Consider the following 17,907-nt stretch of genomic DNA (forward strand, 5'->3'; position numbering starts at 1 on the left):
CACGGGAATCTAAAACGACTTCTTATCTTTGATTTCTGGATGTCAATTCAACTTGGTATTCAACAGTGTCCTTGTTGAGAATGAAAATCCTTACCAACGAGCTCCACGCGATGGCACTTAACTTTCACTTTCACCTGCATTCCACTTGCTCTCAATTGACTATTCACCCCCAAATATTCACGAAGAAGTAGGTATTCCGTTTACAGTAGTCAACTTGCGATTATGGGCCATCGAAACTTCACCGTAAACAAAGTCGACAAGGACGATTCGATTCCTTGGTCGCAACAACAATTCTTAATCCGCGTAGGTACTAGCGGATACACAGGTGGATGGCACACAACAGACTAATGCACCCCCAAGCTAAAAACTGAAAATGAGCGGGCGACTGTTGATTGGGCGCTTTGCAGCCATAGAAGCTGCCAATGGACTGAATGAGAATTGCAAATTTGCAACCTTTGATAAATTGGTGGCTACCAAACGTGGTTACTTCTCTCCTTTATACAGGGTGTTTTCCTCCTTGCTACCAGCGCTTGGGGGTGAAAATATCCCGATGATGGAAATTCCTTTAATAAAAAATTGCTAAAACAGCAGAAATAAATTGTTTTTCCCTCTTCCATTAGATATTGATTTTCAATTCGCGGCTGCGGCTTAATTTATTACCGAGTAGTTATGCCGGAAATTAGGTTCTCAAGGAGCTCCAACAAATCTTTAAATCAATTTTTGTATTTTAAACCGATGTCACCCTGTTTGTATCGTCGCTTCCAAGATGGTTAGAAGGGTAGAATGCTTTTTCGTATTAGGCATCACGTACCGCGTTAGGTCTCATTCAAGGCTGGATTAGTAGGTTTCTGTTTTAGTCGGGTACAATATGTTGTTTAGCAACATTGTGGGGTTGTTTTTCTTGTTCAAGAACATGCAACCATTTTTCGAAATATGAGACGCCGATGCAATTAGCATATCCAAGAAGGAATTTTGGGCTTAGCTTCATCAACGTCAACCAGTTGAATTGTCTACCTGGTCGCTGTGACTTCTTTATAGCACGAAGATACAAAATCGCTCTTTAGATTTCCCTTTATTTCACTTATCAGAATCAATCAAGATCCCCATCAAAAAATAGTTCCAAGCTTCCAGCATACCAAGTTGGATTGTATTTGCAACCCTCTTCTGTAAACATTCCGACATAAACTTCCTTTGAAGTCGTACCGAAAAAAAGCGGGCGGTAAAAAGGTGTCAAGAGAAACAACCCCCCACATTCGCATGCCCATGTAAGTAGATGGTATGTGATGTATTCGTTGACAATCTACCGAATTTGTATGGGAAAGGAAAGGATTAGCTACGCTATTTTTAATCATCCCCCCATGACCGACTGCTAGGCGACTTACTTTATTGTAAACCTCTCTGAAAACCGGGATGATTATCGGTTGGCTTAGCCTCGTTGTTGCTAAGCAAGTGTAGGAGAAAAAGCATCTTTTCAGATCAGAACAAATCGGGTTTTCGATGAATATTACAAGATACACTTCTAAAAAATTCAGGAGAAATATTTCGCTTGTTCCCTGGGTATCGTCAGCAGTCATGTATTAGAGGAACAGGAAACAATCGACCGACTTTTTTAACATCTAGGCCATCTTCGTCTTTTGTGAAAAATGGCTTTGATGTAATTGTATCTTTGAACGACAAAACACACTTAAGATCCTATTTTTACGTGTTAAAATGCCATGTTTCCAGGTGTGCTTTCAAAGCTGTCAGAAGGACGAATTTCATCTCAATCTACGCATTTTATCGGAATCAAACATTCTATTCTGTGGGAATAATATATGACATCCTTAAGGTTTTAACGTGTTCTGTTACAAGGGGAGAAACACTCACCTCCCCTATAAGTCTTATATCCATATTGTATCCTAGAAAGGGAACAAACTCTTCCAATTAGACGACCTGAATCGATGTTTTAGGAGGAAACAAAAAGGCGTTCGAGACAATTTCCAATTAGTCGATTGCGTATATTTTTGATAACAATTAACATTGGGAAGTATTTGCTAGAAAGCAGTTGACATGTGGAGACCAGGTACCACCTGTTGCGAATCGTTAACGAAACCAACCAGAATTTAATCAGTCCAATTACATTCGTTGCTAAATAAGGGTTGAAAAATGGAAGTAAGTGTTTAAGGGAAGAGTGGTACCGTCTATGCCGATAGAGAATGGTTAAAATGGATTTTATACCACGGAAATTATTGAAGAATTTTAGAACACAAGTTGGGATTTTAAGTAGGAGTATATATAGCGACCTTGAAAAACACGCTCCTTCTTCAGTAGCCATTATAATTTACCTTGATGCTGAGAAAATTACATCGGTGGGAAATAGAATTTTGGTTCATTTTGCATAAAGATGGAGTTCTTAAGAGCGTGGATAAGGAGTGTATCTGAGGTGCCTTGTACAAGAGAGGTATTCCAAAGAAACAAATAGCTTATTAGGCTACGAAATTGAAGTCCAATGGGGAGTCTAACAAGGTTGCATTTTGTCGTCTGTGTACGTACTGATGCTAACGTGCTATCAAATGTATTTTTGCCTAGCGGATCGATTCAGACAATCGGGAAACATCAACAGATCATATAGCCAAACATTATTGTTGTTGGGCGTGCGATCGAAACGTTGTAAACTTGTTTAAGGAATATTGTCGCTGATGCGTTGTTTGTTGGTCTCGCGTAACTAGCAAAAGTGGCGGGTGTAACGTGGATTATTGCCGAGTGAGAAATTCGACCTTAGGTAACTGTTTGTTTAATTAAAAGAGGGAGTGGGCGCAACATGCCAATATATATCATAAATGGATGTGCCTCCTTTATCCTCCAGAAGAACTATAGAGGGCAGAATATTGGAATTCTTAGCAGCAGCCATGCGAATATTAACGCGTTTAGGTGAACTCAAAACTGGGATGGGAATGCTTTAATAAATCGAATACGTTTGGTACGTATAGTAAGATTTGGCTAGTCTACGTTCCAAGCCACATTGAGTTAGAAAGCAATGAAGCAGCGGATGAACCCGCCAAGGAAATAACAGGAACACAGCTACATGGACCAGAACCCTTTTATGGAATTGAGAAGGGATTCATGGCCATGGCGCTAAGAAATAAAGAGGAACATGAAGAAACTATACACGGTAAATTGACTAGAAATGAAACAGTCCAAGACGCTCATGGGGGATACGAACCCAAGCGCTCGAAAAATTTCACCAAGAAGAACTTCTTGATAACAGTAGAAATACTCACTGTTCTCTGATGGCAACGTCAGCACCGAAAACCATCTAACCAAAAACATCAAACCGCACTGGTCAAACGGGAAGAATAAAGATAGGAGACTACAACTTTGAAACCATTGATAATTTCTCTTATCTAGGGTCGAAAATCACAAACGGAAACAGCTACGACGATGAAATCCGCGGACGATTGTTGGCCAGCCAACAGAGCCTATTTCAGCTTACAATAGTTGTTTCGCTCGAAACGTCTCATCATACGGTCAAAGCTCTTACTGTACAAGACAATGATCTTGCCAGTCCTCATGTATTCCTCGGAGACTTGGGTTCTTAGCAAAAAGAAGAATTGAGAACTCTTGGCCGCATTGGAGAGAAGAATCCTCCGAAGAATTTTTGGCCACCTACATGGGGATGGACGATTCCGTAGCCTACATAACGACGAAATATATGAGCGGTACCATGGCTGTCAGGTTGTGGATAAAATCCGGCTCAATAGGTTACGGTGGCGGGTCACATAATCCGTATGAATGAGGTTGATCCAGCCCGGAAAGTCTATAAAGGCAATATCTATGGTATAAAAAGAAGACGAGGCAGACCCTGCCTGAGATGAAACGATGGCGTAGGTCAGGACGCCAGACAGCTTTTAGGGATATCGAATTGGTGGATCTCGGCGCAAAATCGGGGTGTCTGGAATTCCTTATGAAGGCAGGCCTAGACTGGATACTGGTTGTTACGCCGTTGATGATGATGAATTTGTTCATTCTCCACTTCCACGAGCATTGCCGACATTTGGAGCAATTCCACCTGTCAGCGCAGCTGAAGTCGAGGAAGCAATAAAACGAACAAAGTTAGGGAAAGCAACAAGACATGACGACATCGTATCTGAGCTCTGGAAAGTGAAGAGTTGGAACCCGGCACGGTGGCGTAGTGAATTCTTCAACCGAGTTATTCAAGAAGGTAGAACACCATCTGACTGGCAAGAGAAAACAACAATTCCAACAAGTCGGGAAACCGGAAGCTTGACGCTTCAAGTATAAAAAGTTTTGTATTTCCCTATGTGAGGAGCATAACGCAGTTCTCCATTGGCTGATAGCATTGACCCAAGATATTTAAATCGCTCAGTTCTGCGCAAGTTACTGCCATTGCCAGAACTGAGCGATTTAAATATCTCGAAGGGAGGTTACTGCCATTGCCAGAACTGGGCGATTTAAACATCTCGAGTCAATGCTATCAGCCAATGGAGAACTGCGTAATGAAATTACTTCATGCATTAACGCAACCTGGATGAAATGGCATTCTACAACTGGTTTTCTTTGTGATCGACGTATCAGAGTGTTGACCGATTATAACAGGCAATGAACGGCGTCTTGCGGTAATGGAGACGAAGATGTTGCATCGCACTGGTGGCGTGACACGTTTTGATCACATCCGAAATGAGAAAGAATATCTGCGATCGATATGGGTTTGCACCGATCGTGTAAAAACTGCAAGGGAGGCGTTTTTGATGTTGTGGTCATGTAGTTCACGCTAACGAGAATTCAACAACAAGTATTGATCAGAACATCGAAAGCAATGGCAAGCAACCAAAAAGCCGGCCCAAATAATGGTAGCTTGATACGCTGGATGGGGATTTAAAGGTCTCTAGATTACATCCTGATTAGGTATTTGATAAAGTAAAATGACGAAAACGATCACGACGAGCCGATTCCGCTTGTGAACTGAAGGCTGAAGAAAAACAAGAAGATGTAAGGAGCGACGAGTGCCCGACAGCTCCGTGTCACAGGGCTAAAAATTCCATTGCCCTCTATTTTTTAGAAAGCAAGTTTTTCAGTCAATTTCTAAAAGTTGGTAATATACTATTAGTAAATTTATTTGAGCAGATACCGGAATGAGACATCTCTCGATGATTAGATTTCACATAAGTATTTTACACAAAACCTTAAAAAGGGCTAGGTAGAAGTAGATTCTTCATAAATGCGACGTTAATATTTCACGGGAATGTCAATTATTCCCGTTAATTGTGACGTCACCATCTTATTTGCATGCTGTATCTCTGGCGTTAATGGCCAGATTTGAAATGAATGAAATTTAGCACGTATATTATTCTCTGTTGATACAAAATTCGGAAGTCCTAGGACGAATTTAAGGGGGCTTTTTCAGTAAATTTACAAAATTTGGTAATATACTATTACTAAGTTTATTTGAGCAGATATCGGAATGGGACATATTTTGAGGCCTAGATTTCATATAAGCGCACCACCCTGATTTTTTTCGGATTTTCGGATTAGCTAGTTTCCGAAAATGACTCCTGTCTCACTTTAAGTGCGTACATTTTGATTCCTTACGCACGCACTTTGCAATTCACTACTAAATTAATATCAGTTGCGGAAAGTACGCACACCGGATACGGCTATATCCGGTGAAAAAAATTTTTGAATCCTCCTTTTGCATGTATGGGGAGCCCCCCTTTAAACCCCACCTAAATTTATGCCACTCGCTGTATGTATGGGATTTCATAGTTCGCATTTGTCCACCAAATTTCGTCCGGATCGATTTAGTCATTTTGGAGAAAAGTGCGTGTGACAGACAGACAGAGAGACAGACGGACAGACAGACAGACAGTGAATCTATTCTAATAAGGTTTTGTGTAAAACAAATAATGTAAATTATAAAGAAAAAGAAAGATAGCAGAATCTTTAAATTACCATCCAATTCGGCTACTTTCCCATACCATGAAGATTTTTGAACCCGTTCTTGACAACCTTATTCGCGAAATCATTGAAATAACCATGAATCAACCCGGGTTTTACAAGAACCGCGAAACTACGGACGCAATACAAGCTGCGCGGTTACTAGTGGAGAAACACCATGAGAAGCATCACCCTCTTTACATTGCATTTCTGGGTCTAGAGAAAGCGTTTGCCAGTTTTTAGTGCCAGAAGAACTCATGCGCTGGGTCCAACTGCCAAAGAAGTGTCTTCTCACCACTCCTCTTTGCTGTTGTTATGGACACTATCATATGGAACATCCCACGCTTAGCACCCTGTACACTGCTTCATGTTGAAGATGTTTTCCTAGCGTCTAATAACAAAAATAATGTCGAGCAACTTGCCCGAAAATGGAAAGATCGCCTCATGCAACACGGTCTCAGATTGAATCTGAATAACACTGAATTTCTAACGACCGATCCCCATGAAATGAGCGATTTAAATATCTCGGGTCAATACTATCAGCCAATGGAGAAATGCATTATGAACATGCTTTACGCATTAACGAAGCTTGGATGAAGTGGCGTTCTACAACTGGTGTTATTTTTGATCGACATATCAACGAACGTCTCAAATGACGACCGTCCAGTCGCTCTCTATGGTTTTGAGTGCTGGCCGACTATAAAAGACAATGAACGGCGTCTTGCGGTAATGGAGACGAAGATATTGCGTTGGGCTAGTGGCGTGGCATGCTTTAATCACATCCGAGAGGAGGATATCCGTGATCGGTATGGGGTTGCACTGATCGTGGAAACATTTCCGATAAATGCAGAAGAAAAAGAAGAAGGGAAAACCGAACTCAGCTCAACAGGCAGGGGGCAGCAAAAACTTCAAAGGCTGCTTGTGTGTGTGCTCAATGGTTTCCCTGGAGGCCCCTTCGGGGATTAATTCCTCCTTATCTTCACATATGGTGCAGAATATCAGGTGGTATCACAATGAAGTTTCATATCGACAAGAAATTTACTATGCTTCTCTGGGTTTCAGGTAACATTGGGTTAGATAGCAATAAAGCAACAGATAACCTGGCTAGGAAAGGAGCAGGAATACCGTTATATGGACCAAAACCTTTCTGTGGAATCGGCGAGGGATTTATGGCCATGATGTTAAGAAAAGAGGAGAAACCTGAAGGAAATACGTTGGATGAATTGACCAAGAATAAAACAGTCAAGGGCGAGGATACGAACTCAAGCGCTGGAAGAATATTTCGAACCTCACCAAGAAAAACTTCACTATCGTAGTAAGATCATTGCAGGCAGAATTATCACTTGGGAAAGATAGGGATCTGGATATGTTGAATCCTCTTTACGTATTCATAGACAATTTCCAGTACTTGCGTTGGTAGGTTAAGGTTATACTTAATATCAGATACCAGGCTGAAACATCTCAAAATCATTGTTGATTATTGGCTTACTACGATCTCCCTGCTATGGGCGGAAGGGGATGTTAAAAAGCTCAGAGAACGGAAAGTGGCACAATAGTTCTTTTGAGATGCGCTGCAATTTCCTTTGATACTAACACTAGTGTTATGATATTGGTTCAATTGCGTGAGGGCACTCCGAAATGAGTGAAAGTCGGCGAATGCTATTGCTGAAATCAAGGGTCTATCATCCTAACTGCAGCTGCTTAAAAAACTAAAACGGAAGCAAGTTCGTCGCGGTCGCTCACTTCTTCTTAGTTGAATATTTGTTAGAAAAATTGTTGCTGTTGGCTAAAAGTTCTTATTGAAGTTGTACAAGTATTGTGTATTGGAAACCAACTGTTCAATCTTTTCAATGACATGACGATTTTGAACTTGCTTGATTCATATCTTCATTTTATGACCTGTGTTGAAGTTTTTGTAAAAACAAAAAAATTATTGAAACCTCTCTAAGTCGCATTTTCATTTGCCAGGAAAGATTGTTCAAGTTATAGAGATTTCGACTTAAGGGGTTATTCGAGCGTTAAGGAATGCTTCCTCTCTGTTTACAAAACAAAACCTTATTAAAATCGGTTCAATGTCTGTCTGCCTGTCCGTCTGTCACACAAAGTTGGTGCGAAACGCCTATACCGATTGACACGAAGTTTGGTGAGAGGGTGGGAACTGTGAGATTAAGGGGAGAGGGGAGGCCCTCATACCTGCAAAACGGGGGCGTATTTTTCTCACGGAATATAGTCATGTTGGATATCAAATGAAAGGTCTCGATTAGTACTTTTTGAAGGAGGTCTTAGTTTTGATATGTATTGGAAAGGCGGGGAGTGGGAGGGGTGGGAAGTGATGATTTCTTTAACGGACCCATTCTCAGAGGCTACCCAACCGGAAGATCTGAAAAAAAATCATGAAGCTGCCTCTATTGGTCCTAGGCCTCAAAACACTCTCCATATCGGTATCTACTTAAATTAAGTTAATAATAGTATATTGACATATTTTTGGGGAAATGGGATAAAAACCAAAAAAAAAGTTACAGTAGCTCAAAGTTGACTTTACCCTGTAAATTTATCACACTAAAGTGAGTAGTCTGACATGCTAAATGCATATACATAACGGGTTAGGTACAAAAGGGATAGTTCTACACTCTAATACACTCACAGAAGAAGCAAACAAAACCTTTCATACCTGAAGCGCCGAGCTTCCCGTTTCCCGCCTTGTTTTTCTTTTAAGATATTTTATACGTTCAAGAATAACTGTGTAAAATATTATATTGATATTGATTTTCGTTTTAATTCTGTAAGCATATTTCGAATCACGCACCCAAAATTAGACAAATACATTAAATTTTAGAAATGTGGGAGCACTTGGGAGCACACACTGAGAAACACGGCAAAAATCGGTTAAAAAGTTTGAGCACTACTCCGCGCATTTCTATCTCTTTTCATTCTTACCTTGCAATACCTCGATACTGCAGCCGCCATTTAATTCTTAAGGGTTTGTTTGCAAAACAAGACCTTAATAAAATCGGTTCAATGTCTGTCTGTCTGTCACATGCACTTTTCTCAGAAACGGCTATACCTATTGACACGAAATTTGGTGAGAAGATGGGAACTATGAACGCCCAGACATGCAGTGAGTAATATCCTTCTACGTTGAGATTTTTTACATGTAAAAGGGGGTGCAACATTTTTTTTCGCTGAATATAGTTATGTTGGGTATCAAATGAAAGGTCTCGATTATTACTTTTCGAAGCCGGTTTTAATTTTAAGATTTGTTAGAAAGGCGGGGAGTGGGAGGGGTGGAAAATGATGATTTCTTTAACGGACCCGTTCTCAGAAACTGTCCAACCGAAAAATTTGCATTTCCAAACTAAGGGGAATTTGCAATTTAACAATAGATTTTTTCAATTTAAATGAAGGTCGCGCATTTAGGTATTCTGCATAAAGCCACTCTAAATAGAGACTTTATGCATAAAGTTCGCACCCCGAAATCCGGTCCCACCCAGCGGAACGTAGTGAATATTTCTCCAAAAGTTAAAGAATATACTTCGACTAAGAGGAATTCGACCTAGGGATTGAATTTTATATAGGCCGAAAAGTTCGAGTTAGAGGATAATTTGGCTTAATGGAATTTCGACTCAGAGAGGTTCATTGTTTGTCTATCACACGCACTTTCTCAGAAACGAATGGGTTTCTGTGATTGACGTGGAGTAAAAGTCGACTCAGCTGTGAATGAGTACCTGAGTCAAATCAGGGTAATAATCTCGGGCGAGCGCAATGCTGGCTCCTACAGAGCACTGTAATCCTGTCGTGTACCGTTACGGTCTTGAATGAAGTGCTCTAACACACTTCAGGGCCCTAATCCAATTGGGTTGTTGCGCCAACGATTATTATTATTCTTCTTTTTCTTCAGTCTTTGCCCCGTTCACAAGTGAGGTCGGCTCGTCGTGATCGGTTTCGCCATTTGGCTCTATCTTATCTCAAGTAATAGACACTGTGATTATTTAATATGTTACATCCTAGGTTTGTAGTCCTCACAAGTACCGCTAGGTACTGTGGGAGGGTTTACTCTTATTCCTCGATAGTATAGTGGTAAGTATCCCCGCCTGTCACGCGGGAGACCGGGGTTCGATTCCCCGTCGGGGAGATTTTTTTTTCTAATTATGCTCGCAGAAATCAAAACACCATCACGAGTCACTGATGAGGGAAAAAACCGGCTCCTACGCATGGTAAGAACGAATGTCAAACAAGTTAATGGAAACAACATGAACGCACATATTTCTTTTCGTATAAATTATAAGACCACTTTCTAACAATCTCTAGGCCTTCACGAGTAAATTGTGAGTTTAATATTAATTACATTTTTGGCCTAAAATATTTTCCACTTTCTGCCCGTATTCACCGGAATGACAACTGGAACGACCACAATTAGAATCGACTGGAGTTCACTGACATTAACCCGATAGAGTCTGACATAAGTCGATTCACCGTCAAGAAAAAAAGTTGGGTGTATATAAAAACAAACTATTATTAAATAATAAAACTCATATAAAAATCAGAGAACACCGCTCGTCTCGATCTTTATTCGCCGACGTCCGGGACGGAACTCAACTGGGAATGACGTGATTCGAACGCCTCAAGCAACGATTATGTCAAGCACACTCCCATGCGAGAAGTCAAAATTCTCCCTGATTTCAGTTACGTCATGTGTGTCATGCGAGGTAGGAAGTTGTTTAGATGAGTGATGTCACGGAAGTGAGCGTTGAAAATGGAAACTTGATGCTCTTGTGATGGCGGGACAGGTTACAAATGTTACGAATAGCAGCTGGGGCAGCATTACTGAAAGCGAGAGTGACATCAGATTCCATGATTTATGCAACTTTTTCTCTGTTTATAATCAAGATGGCGGCCGGTTCTAAAGCGCATGGGGTATGTAAACAATAAACAAAACAATAGACGCCATGTTAGCACGTGGTCGTGAGTTATACTGGTCTTTTCGCATTATACATATGCCGTGATTAGAACAATGATTAGACATATTTTATGTTGAGATAAGATCGAACTCGGTTCAAGATAATGATTAGCGTTTTATCAGGATTTTCAAAATGCAAAATTGGCTTGGAATCATGCGAAAAGTGAATTTTTTGTAATTGATTTTCAAGTTATCATGCATACAACTGCAGATGGAGAAAGTGCACTTAAAAGCAATGAATTGGCAATGTTTTCCGAGTGTAGCAATATGATTCACTGCATTTTTTCATCTTAGAAAACAACTCATTTCATAGATACTTTTTTTTGGATAATTATGACGAAGAGAAAATTTTTATTACGATAGCAAATATCCCTTGGCGTTAGAATCTGCCAGTTCGATATTAGCAAACAAAATTTGACAAAACTTTCTCACCTTTTAAATTCTCCCCAAAGACCCTTAAATCCATTTGAAATAATAAAAACTTGTTTTTCCTATTCGTTTGTATTAGTTTATTACACTGATGAAGGGAACAAGTGGTTTTTAGGTTTCCGGGATAGTTGTCCCACCTAGGTCGACTCCGGCCATCAAGGATGGTCTTCTGATCACCGCTCAATCAAGTTAGCCATTACAAAAATTCGTGCGTGATGTCATCCTCCACTATTAATACCAATGTAATATTCACAATCCTGTCCTATACTGTCACAGTCTAAGTGACTTTTCGTAGGTAATGGCGAATCTAGTTTTATTCGTGCTGGCGACATATAAAAGGGGCGCTACTATTGTGATGATCGGCCGACAAAGCTTACCATTATGTCAGCTGAACGCACTATTCACTTCCTCATCGCGTATGCACCACAGATAGGTCGACCTAATGCCTTCAGGCCAGTTCTCGATGTAAAAACCTGTAACGTGCCCGCTGATGCCTATATCATCTTTACGGTTTATAGTTCATTTCGCGGACACCCATAATCTTGTAATTACGATCAACGATTGTCCCACCTTTATACATTTTATAATAGGAACATTAAAACGCAAATCGACTATATTCTCATAAGACGTCGACATTTTACAGCGCCACAGATTGCAAATCCGTTCCCTATGAGACCATCGCAACTCAGCATCGATCGTTGATTGCCGCCACTGATAAAACAGCGTGAGGAACACACCAGCTCGCCGCCCATTAAATGGTGGCGATTTCGTGAGAGGAAAGAAGAAATGATCTCACTTACGGTTTCACCAACCATTATGGCCAATTGACAAATTTGCAAGAATACGATTGCTGACACCAACATTACAAAAATTGTTACGATCAACTGGACACTCGGTATGACGAGAGAGATCTCTATCGACTTGCCAAAAGCCGATACGAACGCGCACAGGATAATGAGCACTTCAGTTGCGTTAATGACAGGAGCGGTACTGTGTTTACCGACAGGTCGAACTGCGACAGATAGATGGCGAGAATATTTCAAGCATATTTCAAGGGAAGAAAATTTTCATTCTCCCCTTCCACAAACACTGCGACATTTGGAGAAATTTCACCTGTTAGCGCAACTGGTGCTCAGAGGTGAGATGGAGGAAGACGGGGCGGCAACCATGTCGGCCAAACCAAAACCAAGTGGCCGAGGAGAACCTCCGTAGCGGTGGCACCGGGAGACGCTGTATCACATTGGCTTACCTGCCGTGATGCAGTAGGCAAAGGCTCAATTAAGACAATCAGACCCGAGTCTGCACGTGGAGTCATCTGAAGTGACAATAGGTCACGAAACCTCACCAGGGGTATACTGGTATCATGGGAACGGGGATAGCCCCTGAATTCACATACTTCCGGAGGATTCCTGTTGTATGTGCGTTCAGCTCGGTTGAAGCGGTTGGCCCCCTAGTGGGAGCTTCATGGGGGTTGTGGTTACGTTCAAGCGAACAAAGACCTTCGGGGCTCAGCGGGGTGTTACATTTCAACACGGGTCCCGTACTCCTTAGTTCGGTAGAGATTTAGGTATATCTTGCATCCACCAGTATGAATGCTGAGCCACGCACTTAGTATAGACTGGTACCGTTGTAGCTTGCTGTGGCGGGGCTCTGATTGTGGTCACAAAATCAATCTGTGTCTTAAGAAGACCGTGGGATCAAGTCCGCGAGACAGGTAACTACGTTAAACACCGTGACGCAACTGTCAACGCAACTGAAGTCGAGGAAGCAATAAAACGAATGAAATCGGGAAAAGTCACAGGACCTGACGACATCGCATCTGAGCGCTAGAAACCGAAGAGGTGGGACCCAACACTGTGACTTAATGAATTCTTCAAATGGGGGGGGGGTGGGAATGAAGAAAGGTTGAACATCATCTAACTGCAAGAAAGTACCACAGTTCCAATATGGAAAAAGGTAGTCTAGCCAAATGTTCAAATTACCGTCCGATCCAGTTGCTGTTCCATACCAAGAAGAGTTTTGATCGTATTCTTGACAATCGTTTTCGCGAAATCGTTGAAATAACCGTGAGACAACCCAAGTCTGTAAAGAACTGCGGAACTACTGACGCATTGCACACTGGGCTGCTCATGGAGAAAAACTGTGAGAAGTATCGAAAAGTGAAATGCGAAGTATGGCGGGCATATTGAAGCCGCCTCATGCCTCTGTTGGTTTTTATCAAGGACTCCCAACTCCTCTTTTAACTTGTTGTGGACACCCTCACACGGAACATCCAATGCCCAGCCCTCTATACATTGCTTTATGAAAATGATGTTTTTCAGGCGTCTCATAGCACAAATGATCTCGAGCAACTTGGCCAAAAATGCAATAATCGCCCCAGGCATCACGGTCTTAAATTGAATCTGAATAAAACTGAATTTTTCAAAACCGTTCCCAATGAAACCGGTACTATCGCTGTCAATGGCAGTGACTTCTCAGAACTGAGCGATTTGAATATATCGGGTCAATATTATCAGCCAATGGAGAACCGCGCTATGAAATTGCTTTACGCATTACCGCAGCATGGATGAAGTGGCGTTCCACAACTGGTGTTCTTTGTAATCGACGTATCAATGAACGTCTCAAATCTAAAATGTAGCAATTTCGGCCGTCCAATCGCGTTTATGGTTCTAAGTGTTGGCCGACTATAAATGACAATGAACGGCGTCTTGCGGTAATGAAGACGAAGATGTTGCGTTGGACTTGGAAATGAGGATATCCGCGATCGATATCGGGTTGCAATGATCGCGTGAAAATTGCCAGAACAGTGTCTTCGATGGTATGGTCATGTAATTCGCCCCAGCGGGAATTCACTTGCCAAGATTGGTCTCACCGACGTCGATGGTGAGCGACCAAAAGGTCGGTCGAAACAACGGTGGCTTGACACGCTAGATGGTGATTTGAAAGACTCGCGACTACATTCAGATCAGGGCTTTGACAAAATAAAATGGCACAACCGATCACAACGAGCCGACACAGCCTGTCGACGGTGGAAAGTCTAAAGGAAAAGAAGAATATTGGAGGGCTATGTAGACATTAGCTCGGACATTCAATGCATTGTGCCCAGGAAAGGCCCCAAAAGGGAGTTTGCAGTCACAGTTGGATATTATCGAATTATAGGGGAAACAGAGGCTGTGATAGTAATAACAAAATGAAACCAATATGGTCTTTTAAGAGATTACCGTAAGATGGTCTCTATTTGAGTTTAGCGGGAAGACGCCTTAAGAACATATCCTGACTTCGAAGGGTTGGTGTGTGTCCCATGCATGTAAATGTTTAAACCATCTAACCTCAAGAGAAACCGCTTTCATAATCGGTCATTGTTCGGCAGTAGAGTAATGTCGAATCATCAGTCGGGGTATTGTCTGGAGGACATGGAGAATTAAGTAGCTAATGAGTTAATGACTTTACGCTTCTAAAATGCAAGCAGCATAAGATAAGAGGAAATCAAGTCAAAGAAAATTTCGAAAATCGCATTACCTTCATTTTCAGTCGGGGAGTCATCATTGATCGACTACCTCTATATTTTCAAAAATAGTTTCTCTGAGACAAATACGAAAGAAGCCTTTTAAACACTAAAAGAAATTGCCATTTCTTGTAAACACGGAGAAACACTTCCGACAAGTTTATTTTGAAAAAATTTTTAATTACACCAAAATCCCATTTTTCCGAAATTTTCCCGAACTTCTATGACATCGAAGTCCCAAGCCGAACGACAAAACGACAATCGCAGGAATCAAGTCGGTACAAGGGAAAGTCAAAGGAATGTTTGCTTCTTATCAGGCATGGGACCCGCAAAATCATAAAATGAAACCAATATGCGGAAAGTTTAGTCGAGAATAAGGGCGAGAGGCTCATGCATCAATTAGGGGGGGGGGCGTATAATTGTTACTCTAGGTGCAACAGTTGGGTAAATTTAAACCTACTTTACAGAGTTCACTTTTATCCATGTTAGGCACCAGTTGTCCCACATTGGGCGCCATGTGTAATAAGCTTACCAACATTAACTGTGAGGATAGAACTATACAATGCTCCGATAAAAAGAAGCTGATTTTAGTTTTTCCGATCATGACTGCTGTATGTCAAAATTTTGGAGTTATCTTTTGGTAGCAACTGTAGTTTTACTCGCCGCGAAGCCTGTTAATTTCTTGCCCATTTTCCTGATGCACCATGAAGGTGGCTTTTTTCTGAAAATTGCAAAAATTTTCATCAGTCTAGTTCGTTAGTCACATTTACACGATCAGTCTGCCAATATTCTGACTGATTCCAAACTAATGAAGAGAAAAGTGTGCTCTCTTTTACCTATATTTGATTAATATTGACAATAGTATGCTCTGAGTGCGTTGACCTTTCTGGCATATCTGGTAATTACTCCACTATATATGGCGTCCGAAAAAACTACTTTTAATCGAGGAGTTTTTTAAATTTTTTTTGTATTAAATTCCAAAGAAATCCATGAAATTCAACTTTACAAAGAAATAACCCTACCAAAATTGGAAAGTTTATATCCCTTCAAAAAACACAGATTTACAATATATAATAGTACATCTCTCAACGTGGATGTAACAGATACGGTATCTCCAACAACTTTCTTCGCTATAATCCAGGCAAATATTATGCTACTGGATTGCGTAAGGTCCAAGATATAATTTTTTCGTGTATTCACCAGTTTGCGAGTCGTTAATCTATTAGCCATCTTTTCTGTTTCGAGGCCATTGACAATGGGACCACAATTTGAATAATAAAATGCAGATCAAAGATTTCGCACAAAAAATCCGTTGTCATCATTACAGGTATTCATAAAAGTGAAGAAGAGAAATGACGATGGTTTAAAATATTTCAACTTTCAAAATATTTTACGAATGGCCGTTGTTGGTCTCGAGTTTCTGCTAACAATTTTGTGTTTATTTTTTACTAATTGGGTTTTTTGAATTTTGATCAGATTCCAAGTGATACACTTTTGAGTGATGCGTAAAGTGCGACAAATTAGTGACAAAGGATAAAAAAATATAAGAAGATAAAAGATAAGAGATAAAATAAATATAATTGAAATGCTATGAATGTAAATTAATTAGTAGTTTTTTATCTATGTATTTACATAAAAACATGGTAAACATGTAAGAAATTAATTTGTTTGATTCAAGAAAGCATTAAATGAATTGTCAGTATGAAAATTGGTAGAGACAAAAATCAGCTCGGGAACGATGGGTTTGCTGGTGAAAACTTTCCAGGGTGGGGGACTCTTATTTGAAAATTAACTTTGGGGTACGAGGAGTAGTAACTGTGAGGGTCGGCATCTATTAGACGTGTTGATAAAATAAGGTCTCCAAGAGGCTAAAGCCAATTTCACTCGAGATTGGATTGGACACAAAGTACTCAGGAATTCTATCCAGGCTCTATGGCCACGGAGACCTCCTGGGTCTGGTAACGAAGAGCACGCTTACGAAAGCTGTGGATGGCATCAAACCAAAGCAAACAAAATTGGACCCACGTGTGAAATACTACCAATGCCGCTAGAATGCATGTTGCTCCATAGAGAGGGCGAGCAAATGAAGATCTTCGGTTTCCTCTACAAAATTGAACCATATGACTATCGGTTGCTTCACTTTACCGTAATTCCCGACCTGACAGGGAAGGGCGGTATTTGGTTCCTCAGATTAACGTCGCTTGACTAAGATCGCTATTTCGAGCTCAACGAGGACGAGCTTGCATCATGTAATCGCGTCAGTGAGAACTTTCTATGTTCTCCCAAGATCATTAAGGACATAGATGAACCGCCGCCGAACTGCACGATTGACGCTATCTTCAAGCGGCCATGCAAACCGACATGCCCGTTGTATGTCGCTTCGAACAACAGGACAACGTGGAAAGAGTTAATGGCGAGCAATAGCTGGCTATATGACGCGAACGGAGCTGCGATGGTCTCCCTAACATGTAACAGACAGCGCCGCGAACTCGCATTAAAATGTATCGGTATTCTACAGACGGAGGATAGCTGTAACATCCAGACCAATAGTATACATTTGCGATCTACGTTTTCGGAGGCAAGGAAGGTGGTTTCACCCTTCACGATGACAATGACGCCATGGAGCCTGAGCAAACTGCGGATATACAATTCACCCACTAGCGCACCACCAATTGCAGAAGTCGGACATCAAGTCTTTCTCCCAGTACTTACTAGCTGATATTACTCCAGCGCATCGACAACTCACCAGTGTTGGCCTGAGTCTTGGGTTTATTATCGTTGGGCTAGCGATCATTCTCATTTTCATCATTCACTGCCGCAAGATATGTACCTGGTGGTCCACACCGCTCCACCGATGGATGCATTGATACGGATTGCTTTTTTATCAGTTAACATTTAGAGAGAAACTATACTCGCCGCCGTTGTACACTGCGACTATTGCTGGCGAAACATCCGGAAAACAGACCCGAATTTCGACTTTCGACAACTACTTGCTCATCCTGGATCTCGGGCTACGTCGGCTCTTGCTCTGGCTGTTCACCATCGCCGACGGACAGGCGGCCATTTAGGGAGCCGATGCTTT

At 41.3% G+C, this 17,907-nt stretch overlaps 1 protein-coding gene and 1 non-coding gene across 6 annotated transcripts in view; one reads left to right on the top strand and one right to left on the bottom strand.

Moving 5' to 3' along the window:
• LOC119654257 (beta-glucuronidase-like) overlaps positions 1-17,907 on the bottom strand; it is an 83,637-nt gene that overhangs the window by 32,698 nt on the left and 33,032 nt on the right. Inside the window, exon 1 of one of the 5 annotated variants that reach the window (XM_038059516.1) lies at positions 95-399. The exons of 3 other annotated variants lie outside the window; for them this stretch is intronic. In XM_038059516.1, coding sequence (XP_037915444.1) covers positions 95-140 — 46 coding nt within the window. In that variant the 5' untranslated portion in view covers positions 141-399. Of the gene's footprint in view, positions 1-94; positions 400-10,279; positions 10,534-17,907 lie in introns of those variants that run through there. One more of the 5 variants, XM_038059519.1, reaches the window with a different exon arrangement.
• On the top strand, positions 9,995-10,066 carry Trnad-guc. Its single transcript has one exon. It is a non-coding gene; the product is annotated as a tRNA-Asp (tRNA).

The sequence above is a fragment of the Hermetia illucens genome, chromosome 4, assembly GCF_905115235.1.
Source record: "Hermetia illucens chromosome 4, iHerIll2.2.curated.20191125, whole genome shotgun sequence".
Taxonomy (NCBI): domain Eukaryota; kingdom Metazoa; phylum Arthropoda; class Insecta; order Diptera; family Stratiomyidae; genus Hermetia; species Hermetia illucens.